Genomic DNA, 17,921 nt, shown 5'->3' with positions numbered 1-17,921 from the left:
AGGATGAACTGCGGACTGAGGCCAGGATGGCTTCTAACGGTTTACGATATTAAAATACAGTTTGTCAACAGGGGCAGAAACAAGTTAACTGTTGCCTCAAGTTCTAGGAACACACCAGAAAAAAATCCTTTGGGAATTCTTGAGATCTGAAAGATCTAGTGAGATTTTTTTAAAGGAGTATGGATCTGCAAGTGTTCTCCCAACTAACAACAGAGAAAGCAAAGAAGTCTGCAGTTCAGAACATCCAGATAAGGATGACAATGAGCAGATTGTTAATAAGGAAAAGAATCTGGCGTATTGTAATTGTCATTGGTCAAAAAATTGGATAAATCGTAGGTATCGACAGAGTGTTAAGGAAAAGTCTCCTGGCTCACTCTGTACTAGCCAGGAGATCTTTATATTACAAATTCCTTCATAGAAAGGCTTTTCTGGCCCACCCCATCTATAATTTCCATCTCACTGATATTTCAAATCCCGTTCCTTGCTTTGTATTTTCATTCTTAGCACTTATCTTACATGCTATATATTTTATTTTACCTTGTTTATTGTCTGTTTCTCCAGATATGTAAGGTCTGTTTTGTTCAGCGATATATCCTCAACCTAGATACAGCCTCCCACTTTGAACAGAGCCTGGCACAGAGCTGAATGAGTTCATAAATTAAGTAGACATGTAAAGGCATATGCATACAAAGTTCTGAAAGGCATATTCTTATCTCAGTGAGTCAAAATTCTACAGCCAGGGAGACTGAACCCTAATAAGGCTAACATATTGTGAGAAAAAAGAACAGAGGTATTCCAAGCTGGGGGGAACAATGCATGTTCGAGATGGACATTTGTAAAATACAGAAAACAGAATGAAGCAGGCTAAAAACAAATACCACCAATCATCTCATCATTAAAGGGTAACCACAGTTAATTGTCATGTTTCCTTCAAATCTTTTTTCTTAAAGGATATTTAACATAGTTGAAATCATATTGATAGTATAATGCCATGTTCTGTTTTTTTCACTTAATGTTGAAAGCTTAAGTGTTTTCATAGTATCACTTGCCTTTCATTGATGGACTTAAGTCAAGTGAAATTTATCACGAAATGTGCCCTTCTGAATCTCAATGTTGGGCTACAGATGCATTTTAGGAATATAAGCTGAAAGATGATACAGATATTCAAAGTGTCGCTCAAAACTTAATACAGCCCTGGGCACGTATATGGACTACATTTCCCAGCCTCCTTTGGAGTTAGCTGGGGCCATGTGATTGAGTTCTAGCCAAAGTGACGTGTGACACTTATGGTTTGGTCCACAGAATCTCCTATCTGTGCTATTCCATTCTCTTTCCTCTTTTGCCAACCAGGTGCTACCAGGATGTGGTCTTTGGGTAGGGCAGAGACACAGATGAGAGGAGCCTGAATCCCTGAAGTCAAGGGAGGAGAGTCACTTGCTAACATCCAGAAACATTCGCCCTGAACACGAGCAAGAAATAAACTTCTGTTGCATTTGAGCCATTACACGTTTCTTAGTCTATTTATAGCTGCAGTCTAGCCTACCGTAATACAACTCCCAAACCTTTATTTTCCCTAATAGAATAAAGAAGCTTCTCCATCACTAGGATAAAGACAGGGAAATAAATGAAGAATACATTAAGTTCTTCATTTAACAAACATTTATTAAATGTTAACTATGCACCAGGCATTGTTCCAAGCATGCAGCAACATGCAAATTTGCTAAAATTCTGTTTTTCTTCGTGGAAAGAGAAATAGGACAGGGAATAGCTTTTCCCAGCCCTGCTTCCAGTTCTATAACTCATGTGCCCTTAATGCTGCTTATTCTCTAGCTCACAGATTGCAATTACTCCTGCATTCCTCACAAGAGAGGCAGTGAAAGAGGCCTCTAACATTGCCTACTCTGGCAGACTGGAAATGACCTATGGGAGGATGAGGGTCGGGGGCTCTAGTACCTGGCACATGTGGCCAGGACGAGAAAAGCTGGCAGCTCCATCTGTCTAGGGGCATGTCTAGGGCAAGCAAACTAGGGTGGGGGGGGGACAGGGCTGCTGTTCACACATGCTCATATGTCAGTATCCAGAATTAGAATGGAGTTAAATCTTGGAGCAGCCAAATAACTGAGTTTTGCTCATGCTTCGCCAAAAAATACAAGCCTACATTTCCAAAGGCAAGTAATAAACTAGATTGGGCCCTTTTCCAGGATTTCAGCCTTCTGGCAGGACAGTGCTGGTGTAAAGGAAGTGTGGGGCCAGGCCCAAGGAAGTATTGTATGCATACCTTATAACCAGACAAACCAGAATAAGCTCAATCCCCCATCTCCATTTCCTGCCACCCAAGGGACCAGTTGTATTTCTTACCAAAAAGAAAGGTTGCCCAAAGGACAAGAATGGGGGAGAACTATAATTATATTGTAAGGTCTCAACCTGAAATTTACACCAGAGTAACTTGTAAGATAGAAAGGGAACCTAAAAGTTTCTTTCAAATATTAGCAAAAAGAAAGCCTAACATCTCAATGACCTTGTCAAAATTTGTAGGTTTTTTTTTAATGTTTATTTATTTGGGGGGGGGAGGGAGAGAGGGAGTGGGAAGGAGAGAGGGAGTAGGAGTGAGGCGGGGGAGAGATGGGGGAGAGATGGGGGAGAGAGGGAGTGGGAAGGAGAGAGAGGGAGTGGGAAGGAGAGAGAGGGAGTGGGAAGGAGAGAGGAAGTAGGAGTGAGGCGGGGGAGAGAGAGACAGAGAGAGAGAGAGAAAATATATGCAAATGGAGGGGCAAAGAGAGAGAGGGAGACAGAGAATCCCAAGTAGGCTCCAGGCTGTCAGCACAGAGCCCACACAGGGCTCAAACTCACGAACCGTGGGATCATGACCTGAGCCGAAATCAAGAGTCAGATGTTTAACCGACTGAACCACCCAGGTACCCCCAAATTTGTAGTTTTAAACCCATTTTATAATTTGAGGTCAAGCAAACAACAACAACAACAAAAACAATGCGAGGGTATGTTTAAAAGCAACAGAAATGTAACACGGCTAAAATGTAAAGGAGTCTCAGTTCAAGGTGGTAAAGAAGTAACAGCCTCACGGGGCCAATGGTCCACTTGAACCAGGTTTTTAACTGAAGGAGCTCACAATGAATGCTAGTGACAGTTCAGACACTGATTCTCTGTGCAACACTGTAAGCAACTCATTTAACCTTGACCATCTCTCCCCCAGCCCTATGGGAGGAAACATGGTACAGGAAGTCAGGTCAAATACTTGGAAAATGGCTCTAGCTCTAGCTAGGTCTTAAACGTTCCAGTACTGTTGCCCGAAAGAAACCCCTGCCCAGCTCTGTGTGAAGCCCATGACTGGTAACTCACTCCTTCAAACACCAGTTGAGAGCCTCGTGCATGAAAAAAGGGACACCTGAAATCAAAATGAAGTACTCCAAAGAAGTAGAATAGAAGTAGTATGGTAAAGTGGAAAAGAGGGCTGATGATCTATCATATCTTAGCCATTTTAACTAGAAGAAAACTCTTGGGCAAGTCCCACAAGAACTCAAGGACTTCGTTTTCTTTATTTGTGCAATGAAAGGGCTGCATTAGAGAAACTTTGGGGTCTATTTATAATCCCATGTAACCACATGGCTCTCTCAGAACTAAAACTCTTTCTTATCTGTTCATCTGAAACTCCATTCAATGCTTCATATTGGTTTACGCTAAAACAGCATGCTTATCGACACATCTAAGAATGAAAAACGCCGACTACCAGAATCATACTATGCATTTGGTCTCAAGGTCTTCAAGCCAGCACACAGTAACTGCAACAAAATAAAGCCAGTGGTTTTATCTTAGTTAACAGAGCGTTCCAATCTATGAACATACTTACCCATTGACAGCAACTACAGTGAGGCAGAAACATGATCCAGGTCAGTGACAAGAGCTGCTCCAAATGTCTCAACTGGGTCTTCCTGGGACTGTGAATTTGCCACCTGCCCTCCTCTCTTAAATCCCCTATCCCTGGGGAAAGCACCCACGTTAGGAAGATGTATGTTCCTTGCACTTTTCAGTTAACCCAAATTTCAATGGCTGATGTGACCTAAAACTGCAAGTGTCTGCCTGCCAACTTGAACCTCAAGTAGAAATAACGAGCTATAGCAGAAAAATCACTGAAATGACAAAAGTGATATATCTGTAGCCTAGGAGTCAAGGACTAATCATTTGCTGCCATCCAGTTTCACATTTCTCACGGTCCAGGTTCCCAAGCACCAGTTTGTCAGTCACAAAGCAGGGTGAACAATTAATTACAAAAATCACACATATCCCACATCTGTAGCCTGACAGAAATTGTGCACGGCTTGAGGGAAACCAGAGTGCGCTAAAAATTATGTCTTGCCTCTACTTAGATCTTGTTCCTACTTGGGCTGTTGGGAGTAAACCTTAAAATGAGCCAATATTTAGGCTGCCATTGGTCTCAAGAAACTACATTAGGCCAATTCATGGCATTAGGGTTAGGCTTTTCTCTCTAGTCATGATTTATATTAAAAACAATAATAAGAGCTATCACTATAGTGTTTCCCATATGGCAGACATGGTCCCAGGTACCTCATGGAGAGTAATTCATTCAACCCTCACCAAAACCTATCTGAGGTAGATTCTATCCTTACTCCATTTAACAGAGGAAGAAACTGAGGCTCCAAAGAATTACTTGTTCAAGGTCACACAGATAGTCAGAAACAGTGTCAGGATTTGAACCCAGGCAATAAGGCTCTGGAGTCTGCACTCAGAACCGTTATGTGGAAGCACCCACAAATAGAAGGTACACGTTATCCCACCTCAGCTGAGCCCTCCATGACTCCCAGCATCCACAATTGTACTACTGCTCATTGGTCACTTTCAATGAATAACCTCCCCTCTTCTTCAGGGAGAACACACAGGCTCCTCGGGTGTGGCTGATCTATGCCAAGTATCCTTCTTTTTATAAACTTGTCCAAGTTCTCCCTGTTCTCTCAAAACAGATGCCCCAGGTCTGTAAATCCCACCCTCTCTTGCTGCCTTGGGGACCCTGCTCTAAGACCCTTTCTACCCTTCCCCATTAATCTCTTCTGTCTCTTCCCCATCAACCTGTAAACATGTTCAAGGATATCACCTGCAAAACCAAACCAAAACAAAACAAAACAAACACCAAGCCCTCTTTTGATCTCTATTCACTTTCAACTCCATTATTTTGGCCACTATCTTACTCTGTGACCCTGGATAAATAAATTGCTTACCCTCTCTACTAGGCTTCAATTTCTGAATCAGAATAATGAGGGTGCTGGACCAGAAGGTCTTTAAGGTCCTCTGATCCCCAATGTTCTATGGCTTTTAATGCAGAGAAGAGATCTGAACAAGTTTAATTTCTTCACTGTCCCCAGAAGCCCCAAAGTTAATTTTCTTCTAAGACTGCCAAGCTGTTCCTGTAGCCAGCAATGCTCCCCGACTTCTCTCCATTCACTCCCCAAACCTTTGGAGTCCCTTGAAGAGCCAGCTTAAATCTCACTGGCTCCAGGATATCCTGACCTTTAATTCTTCCAAAACTTCACCTAGGGACCACAACTGAGCACTCTCCATCAACAGTGCCTCATCTTTCACATTACTGTCCTGTGTATCTTTGTTCCCTCGCTTCGACTAAGCTCTCAGCAGGCAGGCACTGTGTCCACTTTTTTGTAACCCCTACAAAACCTCACACTAAGTAGGTCTGCAATAGTTGCTCAGCAATGCTGGTTGTCGGAGGGGTCACCCAGTAGCCACTAAGGAAACCAGCAGTCAGTGTGTGTTACCCAGGCTCTCATGAAGGAAGACTACCCCTATCTTCTACTCCTCTCTCATGCACATGAATCTGTGAAACACAAACTTGTCACTCAAGAGCATCATCCAAAGTTAGGAACAGGAAAGCTTAGCTAACTCCTTGATTTTCTTTTATCAGAATCAGAAAACAGTTATAGCTGTGTTTCCCTTTGATCCAAACTTAAGTAAGTGCAGGCGCTGTAACTTTATGAGTCTCTGGTTGATCCAGGTTCTACACTTCCACTAATACATATTCTCCAAGGTTATTAAGTTCCTTACTTTTCAACACATACAGCATTATGTTACTTCCTCACACTTGCAACCAAATTTCCAGGAAACATCTGGAATAATATTAGAGACTTGGTGTTATATCAAAACTACATCCTCTGCTTTATTCATTTGGAAGTGACTAATTTCAACCTTGAGGTTAGAAGTGAGCACAGCTGGATGTGTATGTTCTAGGACTTTGTTAGCATTTACCAACAAAGATGCCAAGTCACCAATGAAAACCCTAAAACAGTGCTCACCTTCACCTTCAGAGAACTACCGAGGTACCGCTGCTCGGTACTGAGTACTGTTCCCTGTTCTGTAACAAACCTGGGTAACTACTGACTACTCAAAGTGAATCCCAAAGTTCCTCAAACAATTTTAAACTCAGGTTTTTTTGTTTTTTTTTTAAGTCAGTTTGCTTTAAATGAATGCTCCAGAACACTGGTTCTCAACCCTGGTTACATGGTAGAATCATCTAGAGCACTTTCATAAATACCAATGCCCAGCTTCCTCCTTTCCCCCACTCACCACCCTTCAAAGATCTTTATCTAACTGGTTCAGAGTGAGACCTATATACATCAGTTATTTATTTCTTTTTTTTTTTTTTTACATCAGTTATTTCTTAAAGGCAGTTCAGCTACACTGAATAAATTAAGGTATTATTATTTCAGGTATGCCAACAGCATTATGGCTGTGTTCTGGAAAAGGGTTCTTAGTGGAAAAACTGATAAAATTCAAGTAAGGTCTCTGTTTAGTTAATAGGGTGGTACTGATGTTAATTTCCTCATTTTGATCATTGTACTAAGGTTCTATGAAATGCTCACTTTAGAGGAAGCTGTGTGAGGGATATACAGGACCTCCCCAAATTACTTTTGTGACTTTTGTCTAAATCTAAAATTAATTCAAATTTTGGAAAGTTTTCAAAAGAGTCCTTTACCTTTAAAGATACATACTTAAATATTTGTGAATGAAATTAAATGCCTGAGATTTACTGCCAAATAGATCAACTGGAGAGGTGGCAGGGAGTGTGAGTGGGGATATGGAGCGAGGAGCTTTCACAAATTGATGCCTGTAGAGGGCGCCTGGGTGGCTCAGTCGGTTGGGCGTTTGACTTCAGCTCAGGTCATGATCTCTCATGGTTCCTGAGTTTGAGCTCAGCATCGGGCTCTGTGCTGACAGCTCAGAGCCTGGAGCCTGCTTCAGATTCTGTGTCTCCCTCTCTCTGACCCTCTCATGCTCTGTCTCTCTCTGTCTCAAAAATAAATGAACATTAAAAAAAAAATAAAAAAAAATAAAACAACAGAAATGGATTAGAGGACCTTCCAATAAGAAAATGAGAAGCATTACAAAATAATGGTTCTAAAATCTTCTAAGAGTTAACATCATGGTTAATTTCTAGCACAGAAGTCAAAAATGGTAAGGTGTCTGCAAAAGCATTTCCCAAAGAATGTTCTAAAAACACTACTTCTATATGATGTTACCTAAGATAAAGGTTCTGAGGTCAAATAAGTTTGAAAAGGGGCACCTGAATGGCTCAGTTGGTTAAGCATTGACGTCGATTCAGGTCATGGTCTTGTGGTTCGTGAGTTGGAGCCCCACGTTGGGCTCTGTGCTGACAGCTCAGAACCTGGAGCCTGCTTTGGATTCCATGTCGTCTTCTCTCTCTGCCCCTCCTATGCTTGTGCTGTGTCCTTCTCTCTCAAAAATAAATCAACATAAAAAAAAGTAAGTTTGAAAAGCACTGGCTTTCTTTACTATAAGATTCCTAAGAAATTTATTTTTTAGAAGATTTTATTTTTTTAATGTTGATTTATTTTTGAGAGAGAGAGAGAGAGATAGCATGAGTGGAGAAGGGGGAGAGAGAGAGAGGGAGACACAGAATTTGAAGCAGGCTCTGGGCTCCAAGCTGTCAGCACAGAGCCCAATGCAGGGCCCAAACTCACCGGCCCTGAGATCATGACATGAGCTAAAGTCAGACGTTTAACCGACTAAGCCACCCAGGTGCCCCTCAAGATTTTATTTAAAAATTTTTATATTTATATATTTATTTTAAGAGAGACAGAGAGTGCAAGCTGGGGAGGGACAGAGAGAGAGGGGAACAGAAGATCCAAAGTGGGCTCTGTACTGACAGCAGAGAGCCCGATGTGGGGCTCAGACTCATGAACCGTGAGATCGTGACCTGAGACGAAGTCAGACACTTAACTGACTGAGCCACTCAGGTGCCCCTTAAGATTTTATTTTTAAGTAATCTCTCTCTATACCTAATGTGGGGCTCAAACTCACAACCCCAAGATCAAGAGTCGCACACTCCTCCGACTGAGCCAGCCAGGTGCCCCAATTCCTAAGAGCTTTTAATAAAATCATATGCATCATGACTTTCCAAGGGTGGTGATGGAATATGCAAGAAGGTTGACCTTCTTCACATGGAACTAGTTTGGTAGAATTTATTTTGGAAAATCATGCGTGAGACCAGTGATTCCCAAATCTCACATAATGGAGAATGTATTCAGTGTCATTTGGTAAGTGTATTAAAGTAATGATTCACAGACCACATCCTAGACCTACTGGCAGGAGAGAACTCAGTATTAAAACAAACAAAAAACTCAAGACAGTCTAATACATAATCATGTTTGAGATTGAAATCTCTGTAGATCATACTACAGTAAAATAAGCTTATAATATTTGAAAAGCTACAACAATGCCAACCAATATGCAAATATGAAATGACAATTTGGAATTGTCTTCCAAATGAAAGTACTTAATCCACGAGAGAAGCATATATGTATACTTTTTATGAAAGGTAAGTAGTAAAGCATTGGAGGCGTTGGCAAATTTAAATCTATCAATATAATTAGTGACTACTGTGTAATCTCAAGGATGTACTACATCTATTACTAATTGTTAATGAATTTGCAACGATTCTCAACCCTTTACTTGTGTGTTTCCTCATGTTCATCTTCTTTTCATGCCTGAGCCAATGACCAGGACTATTTAAACAACTCCAGGAGGTGCCATTAACATAAGTGGTTTCTCCAGGACAGAGCTCCTGCCCTTTTCTTTATATGATACTACTTCGTGGTATTAGGAATCTCAATCCCTTCTTCACTGAAAACTTTGGAAAGTGTATGTACTATGCCATAGTGCTCACAGAGCTGTGCCATGCAGCAGCCCAGCCAATGATATATTTAAGTGCTTCACAGAAGTACCTACTATTATTAATAATTACTAAACATTTGTACCATGCACTTTAGGTTTCTAAGTACTTTCACATGAGTTCTCTTGCTCTTTCCCTCACAAAAACCTTGTGCATTAAGTAGGCATAATTGTTTCCATTCAGCCAATAAAAATCATCTAGCTTTTCACATGCTAATACAGTGAAAAAATAATTGAAAGAGATATCAAGGCTCCTGCTCTCAAACAACTGATACCCTGTTGGAAAACAAAATGTAAATTATATAGGAAACGGCGAAAGTCCATTCAAAGATATAGTGTTAGCTACAGCAGATTAGTAAGTATATCAGGACTTTACATACACTAACAATAGCTAACACTAAGCAATTTAATCATCACTCAACACTTGGGACAGTGTTACTGTTCCCCATTGTTACTATTACCCCATTTTTCAGATGAGAAAACCGAGACCAGAACGAGTTAAGTAACTTATCCAAGCAAATAAGTGGTGAATCAGGATTCAAATTCCAGATTAGTCCAGCTGCATAGACTACTCCTTTTCACCAACACATTTTACTGCTAGGAAAGACAGAGGACAAATGTCAAGACTAAGATGGGTGCCTGAGGGGTTCAGTTGTTAAGCATCTGACTTTGGCTCAGGTCATATCTCATGGTTTGTGAGTTCGAGTCCCACTTTGGGTGAGCTTGAGCCCTGCTTTGGATGAACATGAGCCCTGCTTGAGGTGAGTCCCGCTTCTCTCTCTCTCTCCCTCTGCCTCTCCTGGGATTCTCTTTCTCTGCCCCTTGCTGACTTTCACCCTCTCTCTCTCTCTCTCTCTCTCACAAATAAATAAATAAATAAAATAAAATGTAAAAAAAAAAAAAAAGACTAAGAAAATGGCTACTTCTCATAAAGCTTGGATCATTGGCTCTACTGCTCCGTAGAAAAGGACCTGGTAGAGGAAATGAGAATCGTGAGCTGGTGATGTTATTTTCCCACAGTACGTTACCTCTTTGATTCGTTTAACCAAAGCATTCTGATCAAAGGCAACGGCCTCTGCACACTGATGAAGGTGGTCCTGATATCGAAGGCAGAGCTGTAACACCTGCTGAGAATCCAATTTCTCCAGTTTGGTATTTGTTGGGGAAGTCTGGCCACTCAATAGTCCTTCAAAGTAGAAAAAATTTAAATCAAATAAGATGGAAATTATTGTCAACAAATTTGTTTTATAAATAACAATAAATTCACTGAAGACAGGATAGGAGACTAAGATTTAATCTTACATCTTTTCCTATATACTAAAAACAAACATAGCAACTGTCATTTATGGAGCATCTGTTACACACCAATCACTCGGCAAAGTACTTCCTATACATCATTTTTCATACTCATAATTGCCCTAGAAAGTAAGGAATTATTAGTCCTATTTCATAGATAAGAAGCTCAAGACACAGAGAAGTAACTTTCCTAAAGTCACACAGTGACTAGTAAGTGGTTTCTCCAGAATACAGTTCCTGACCCTTTGACACTATTTCAAGGTATCAGGAATATAAATCCCTTCTTGAATGAAAACCTTGGAAAGTGTATTTACTCAATTTCTTTTAATAATTAAAATGACTGTCTGACTTCAAAACAAAGACTGCAGCAAGACACAAAGAAGGGCATTACATGGTGATAAAGGGATCAATCCAATAAGAGGATATAATAATTATAAATATTGATGTATCCAACACAGGAGCACCTAAATATATGAAACAAATATTAACAGACATAAAGAAAGAAACTGAAGAGTAGCGGACTTTAACATCACACTTCCATCAATGGATAAATCATTCAGACAGAAAATCAATACGGAAACAATGGCTGTGAATGATACATTAGATCAGATGGGCCTAACTGATACATTTAGAACATTCTATCCAAAGATGGCAGGATACACATTCTTTTCAAGTGTATATGAAACATTCTCCAGGACAGATTACACGTTAAGCCACAAAACAAATCTTAATAAATTTAAGAAGACTGAAATCATATCAAGTATCTTTTCTAATTACAATGGTATGAAACTAGAAATCAATTACATGAAAAGAACTGGAAGAAATACAAACACATGGAGGCTAAACAACATGCCACTAAACCACCAATGAGTCAATAAATAAATCAAAGAGGAAATAAAAAAATACATGGAGACAAATGAAAATGAAATGGTCCAAAATCTTTGGGACACAGCAACAGTAGTTCTAACAGGGAAGTTTATAGTGATATAGACCTTCTTCAAAAAACAAGAAAAATCTAAATAAACAATCTAACCTTACACCTAAAGGAACTAGAAAAAGAAGAACAAACAAAGCCCAAAGTTAGTAAAAAGGAAGCAAATAATAAAGATTAGATGGAAATAAATAAAATAGAGACTAAAAAAAACAAGAGAAAAGATGAATAAAACCAAGATCTGGTTCTTTGAAAAGGCGAACAAAATTGATAAACCTTTGGCCAGACTCATCAAGAAAAAAAAAGAAGACTCAAATAAAATCAGAAATGAAGGAGGAAAAATAATAACTGACATCACAGAAATATAAAGAATTATAAGAGACTACCATGAAAACATGTCAACAAATTGGACAACCTAGAAGAAATGGATAAATTCCTAGAAACATACAATCTTCCAATATTGAATAAGAATAGAAAATCTGAAGAAACCAATTATTGGTTATACAACTGAGTCAGTAAACAACAACAACAACAACAACAACTCCTTTCAAACAAAAGTTGAAGGCCAGATGGCTTCACAGGTGAATTCTACCAAACATTTTAAAAAGAGTTAATACCTACTATTCTTCTCAAACTATTTCAAAAAAATAGAAGGGGAAGGAAAACTTCCAAATTCATTCTTTGAGGCCAGCATTGCCATTACTAAAACCAGAGACACTACAAAGAAAGAAAACCACAGGCCAATATTACCGATGAACACAGATGCAAAAATCCTCAACAAAATATTACCAAACTGAATTCAACAATACATTAAAGATCATTCACCACGATCAAGTGGGAATTATTCCACAGATGCAAGCGTGGTTCAGTATTCACAAATCAACCAATGTGGTACATCATATTAACAAAAGGGAAGATAGATACCATATGATCATCTCAATAGATGCAGAAAAAGCAGCAAAATACAACATCTGTTCATGATAAAAACTCTCAACAAAGTGGTTTACAGGGAACATATCTCAACATAGTCAAGTATGAAACACTCACAAGTCACATCATACTCAATGGTGAAAAACTAAAAGCTTTTCCTCTAAGATCAGAAACAAGAAAAGAATATCTACTCTCACCACTTTTATTCAACATAGTACAAGAAGTCCTAGCTTCAGCAATCAGACAAGGAAAAGAAATAAAAGCACCCAAATTGGTAAGAAAGAAGTAAAACTATCATTATTTGCAGATGACATGGTGCTACATATAGAAAACCCTAAAGGTGCAGGATATAAAGTTAATATACAGAAATCTGTTGTACTTCTTGGGGTGCCTGGGTGGCTCAGTAGATTGAGCAGCTGACTCTTGGTTTTGGTTCCAGTCATAATCTCATGGTTTCATGGGTTTGAGGCCCCACACTGGGCTCTGTGCTGACAGTAGGAAGCCTGGTTGGGATTCTCTCTCTCACTCTCGCTCTCTTTCTGTCCCTCCGCTGCTCATGCTCTCTCTCAAAATAAATAAATAAACTTAAAAAAAAATTTGTTGCACTTCTATACACTAACAATAAAGTAGCAGGAAGAGAAATTTTAAAAATCCCATTTAACCAAAAAATTTAAATAAATAAATAAATAAATAAATAAATAAATATCATTTAAAAGAATGAAAAGAATAAAATACCTAGAAATAAATGTAACCAAGGAGGTGAAAGACCTAAACTCTGAAAACTATAAGACATTGCTGAAATAAACTAAGATGATACAAATGAAAAGACATACCATGTGCATGGATTGGAAAAAAATTAGTATTGTTAAAATGTCCATACTTTCCAAATCAATCCACAGATTGGGTGCAGTCCTTATCAAAATACCAATAGCATTTTTCATAAAACTAGAACAAATAATCCTAAAATCTGTATGGAACCACAAAAGATCTGGAATAGCCAAAGCAATCTTGAGAAAGAACAATCACAAGCTCACATTTCAAGATATACTACAAAGCAACAGTAATCAAAATGGTGTGGTACTGGCACAAATGGAACAGGATAGAGAACCCAGAAATAAACCCAAACTTATATGGTCAATTAATCTACAACAAAGGAGCCAAGAATACACTATGGGGAAAAGACAGTCTTTTCAAGAAATGGTGCTGGGAAGACTGTACAGCTACACGCAAAAGGATGAAACTAGATCACTGTTTTAACACCATACACAAAAGTAAACTTAAAATGAATTAAAGACCTAAATGTGCAACATGAAACCATAAAACCCCTAAAAGAAAAAACTGTTATCTCTTGGACATCAGCCTTACAACATATTTATGGATAAGTCTCCTCAGATATGAGAAACAAAAGCAAAAATAAACTGTTGAGACTACACCAAAGTAAAAAGCTTCTGCACAGCAAAAAACAAAAACAAAACAAAAACCATCAACAAAACAAAAAGGCAACCTAGTGAGAAGATATTTGCAAATGATGTATCTGACAAGGGGCTAGTATACAAGATACATAAAGAACTTAGATGTTTTGGGGTGCCTGGGTGGCTCAGTTGGTTAAACATCCAACTTCAGCTCAGGTCATGATCTTGCGGTTCATGGGTTCTAGCCCCACATTGGGCTCTGTGCTGATAGCTCAGAGCCTGGAGCCTGCTTTGGGTTTTGTGTCTCCCTCTCTCTCTGCCCCTTCCCCACTCACACTCCATCTGTCTGTCTGTCTGTCTGTCTGTCTGTCTGTCTCTCTCTCAAAAATAAACATTAAAAAAAAAAGAACTTAGATGATTTCACACACACACACACACACACACACACATCCAATCAATCTGATTAAAAAACAGACAGAGGACCTGAATAGACATTTTTTCAAAGACACACACACAGATGGCTAATAGTGCTCAACATCACTAATCTCTCTCAGAGAAATGCAAATCAAAAACCAATCAAAATGACGAGCATTAAAAAGACAAGAAACAACAAGTGTTGGCAAGGATTGGAGAAAAGGGAACCCTTGTGCACAGTGGTGGGACTGTAAATAGGTGCAACCATTGTATAAACTGTGTAAAATGGAGGTTCCTTAAAAAATTAAAAATAGAAATACCGTATTATCCAGGAATTTTGCTTCTGAAAATTTACCTCAAAAAATGGAAACATTAATTTGAAAAGATATATGTACCCCTATGGTTATTGCAGCATCATTTACAGTAGCCAAATTATGGAAACAATCCAAATGTCCATCGATAGATGAAGGGATAAAGAAGATGTACAGATTCAGAAGACAGACAGACAGACACACACACACACACACACACACACAGAGGAGTATCAGTCATAAAAAAAAAAAGAATGAAATCTTGCCATTTGTGACAACATGGATGGACCTACAGGGTATTATGCTAAGTGAAATAATTCATACAGAGAAAGACAACATATGATTTCACTTATGTGGAATCTAAAAAACAAAACAGACTCTTAAGTACAGAGAACAAACCGGTGGTTGCCAGAGGGGAGGTGAGTGGGGGAATAGGTGAAATAGGTAAAGGGCATTAAGAGGTACAAATTTCCAGTTATAAAATAAATAAGTCATGGGGATCAAAAGTAGAGCATAGGGAATAGAGTCAATAATACTGTAATAACGTTGTATGGTGACAGATGTGACTACACTTCTTGTGGTGAGCTTTGAGCAATGTACAGAGTTATGGAATCACTCTGTTGTACATTTGAAACTAGTAGAACATTGTATGCCAACTATACTTTAATAATAACATTTTTAAATGGCTGTTTGAAAAACTGAGAAACAGAAATAATATGTAAAGGAACCCATCAGGAGAAGATGCAAAAATGGAGAAATTTAAAAAGTGAATAGAATGTCAGTGAACACACTAGAAACTTTTGTTATGTTTTTTTCCAACATCAGTTTTGTTGTGTAACTATTAAATTCCTGACATGTGCATAGGACGCTTATTTTCAAAGCCTTTCATATAAACTTAACTTTTCTTTAAGGTGTAGTATGTAGAGGAAGATAATTACTAACACTTATGTAAGAAAAAAAATCAATTAAAGAGGCTAAATGAGTTGTCCATAGTCACGCATCAAACTTTTGACTAGAACTCAAACATACCAACTTTTGGCCAAGTACTCTGCCAAGCCAAAAGCTCACAAACTTCTCGGTGTTAGGATTCCTTTACCCTTTCAAAAATTATCGAGGACCCCAAGGAGCTTTGTTTCTGTAGTTAATACCAGTAGTCACCTATTAAAAATTAAAACTGAGAAAATTCTTAAATATTTATTAAATTATCTTAAAACAACAATATTAGCCTCATTACATGCTAACATGAACAACATATTTTAAAAGAAGTAACGATATTTTCCAAAACAAAAAAGTGAGAAGAGTGGCACTGGTTTAAATTTTATAAGTCTTTTCAATGTCTGGCTTAACAGAAAACATATGGATTCTCATATCTGCTTATGCATTTAATATGTTGCTTTTATAATAGGTAGCTTCTGAAAAACTCCATTGTACATTTGTAAGAGAATGAGTGTAGCTAGCAAGTGTCTAAGTATTTTTTTTTATTTACATATTTTGAGAGAGAGAGAGAGAGCATAAGCAGGGGAGGGGCAGGGAGAGAGAATCTCAAGCAAGCTCTGAGCTGGCAGCACAGAGCCGGATGTGGAGCTCAAACTCACAAACTATGAGATCACGACCTGAGCCGAAACCAAGAGTCGGAAGCCCAACTGACTGAGCCACCCAGGCGCCCTGCAAACGCCTAAGTATTATTGTGAAAATGGTTTTGACCTCAGAGAATCCCTAGAAGAGTCCCATGGATCCCAGGGATCGCCCTACCACACTCTGAGAACCACTAAGCTAGGGCCACACTGTCTCATATCAGAGCCAATGATATAGCATAAGGTACACCAAAATCAATATGACAATGGGGCATATACTGAGCATAATCAGTTTAAGCCCACCCACATCAAAGCTCATCTTAGGAACCCCTCCCCATTCTTGTCCCCAACCACCAATGTCAAACTTTCACTGATTTCTCCGGTACTAGAACTTAAACCAGTCTTCTCCTCCCCCACTACCCCTACCTCAGCAGGCTGCATGATGGGCTACCCAGTTGGGCTATCACAGAGAACCCTCAGAAATGCCAGTCAGTGTTCTCAGATCTTCATCTCACCTGAAAGAGCTAAGGTAAGGGCAGGGATGAACATGAGGTACCACTCTGTTCCCCCATATTCCACTGCCAGCACTTAGGTCCCTCGGCAGTTCCACTGCAGATCCGAACAGAGGAAAGCACCAGTTACTCCAGCTAAACCTGCCTCCACACGGCAGCTTCTGATGAAGCCACTATTTGCAAAAATAGGGATTTATTCTTTAATTGAAAGTTTTATTGAGATCCTGTGTATAGGATCTCGTGTATCCCTTTACTCAACTTCCCCCAAAGGTAACATCTGGCAAACCTATAATACAACATCACAAGCAAGACTGACGGCGATACAATCCAGTGATCTTATGCAGATGTCCCCATTTTACTTGCACTCGAGAGTGTGTGTGTGTGTGTGTGTGTGTGTGTGTGAGCGAGCGAGCATTCATGTACGTGCACGCCTGTGTACAGCAGCAGTGAACCCACGATGATTCTCCTTCTGACATATTGCCAAAAGGTCAATGGTAGCCTAACAGAATATAACAATGCCTACATCATTCGCCTAGCTTCATCTCATTGCACAGGCATTTTATCATCTCACGTCATTACAAGAAGGGTGAGGACAGTACAATAGGCGTTTTAAGCCAGAGAGAGCGTACATCCACATAACTTTTATTATAGTTCATTGTTAAAAGTGTTCTATTTTATTATCAGTTGTTATTATTAATGTCTTGCTGTGCCTAATTTCTAAATTAAGCTTTGCGACAGGTGTGTACATTAAGAAAAAACCTAATATATATAAGGTTCAGTACCATTCAGTTTCAGGCATCCACTGGGGATCATGGAACATATCCCCCCACGGATAAGGGTGTCTACTATATTTAGCTCTATACAATTTTTTTCACATGTGTACATTCATGAATCCACCACCACAGTCAGCTCCTGAGCTGTTCCATCACCACAAAGATTTCTTGTGCTGCTTTTTATAACCACATCCACCTCTCTCATTCCCCTCCCCATCCTTAACCCCTGACAACCACCCATCTGTTCACCATTAAAAATAATTTTTTTGGGGGCGCCTGGGTGGCGCAGTCGGTTAAGCGTCCGACTTCAGCCAGGTCACGATCTCACGGTCTGTGAGTTCGAGCCCCGCGTCAGGCTCTGGGCTGATGGCTCGGAGCCTGGAGCCTGTTTCCGATTCTGTGTCTCCCTCTCTCTCTGCCCCTCCCCCGTTCATGCTCTGTCTCTGTCTGTCCCAAAAATAAATAAAAACGTTGAAAAAAAATTAAAAAAAAATAATAATTTTTTTTAATGTTTATTTTTGAGAGACAAAGCATGAGAGG

The 17,921-nt window shown here is 39.3% G+C and overlaps 1 protein-coding gene across 3 annotated transcripts in view; it reads right to left on the bottom strand.

Annotated features, from left to right (window-relative positions):
• The window catches only part of BORCS5 (BLOC-1 related complex subunit 5), a 98,170-nt gene that overhangs the window by 15,027 nt on the left and 65,222 nt on the right, over positions 1–17,921 (bottom strand). For all 3 annotated transcript variants that reach the window (XM_030321742.1, XM_030321741.1, XM_030321743.1), the window contains exon 3: positions 10,257–10,414. In XM_030321742.1, the coding sequence (XP_030177602.1) occupies positions 10,257–10,414 (158 nt within the window). The remainder of the gene's footprint in view (positions 1–10,256; positions 10,415–17,921) is intronic.

The sequence above is a fragment of the Lynx canadensis genome, chromosome B4 (genome assembly GCF_007474595.2).
Source record: "Lynx canadensis isolate LIC74 chromosome B4, mLynCan4.pri.v2, whole genome shotgun sequence".
Classification (NCBI taxonomy): domain Eukaryota; kingdom Metazoa; phylum Chordata; class Mammalia; order Carnivora; family Felidae; genus Lynx; species Lynx canadensis.
Note: the sequence above shows the minus strand (reverse complement) of the source record. Positions and strands in the feature narration are given on the sequence as shown.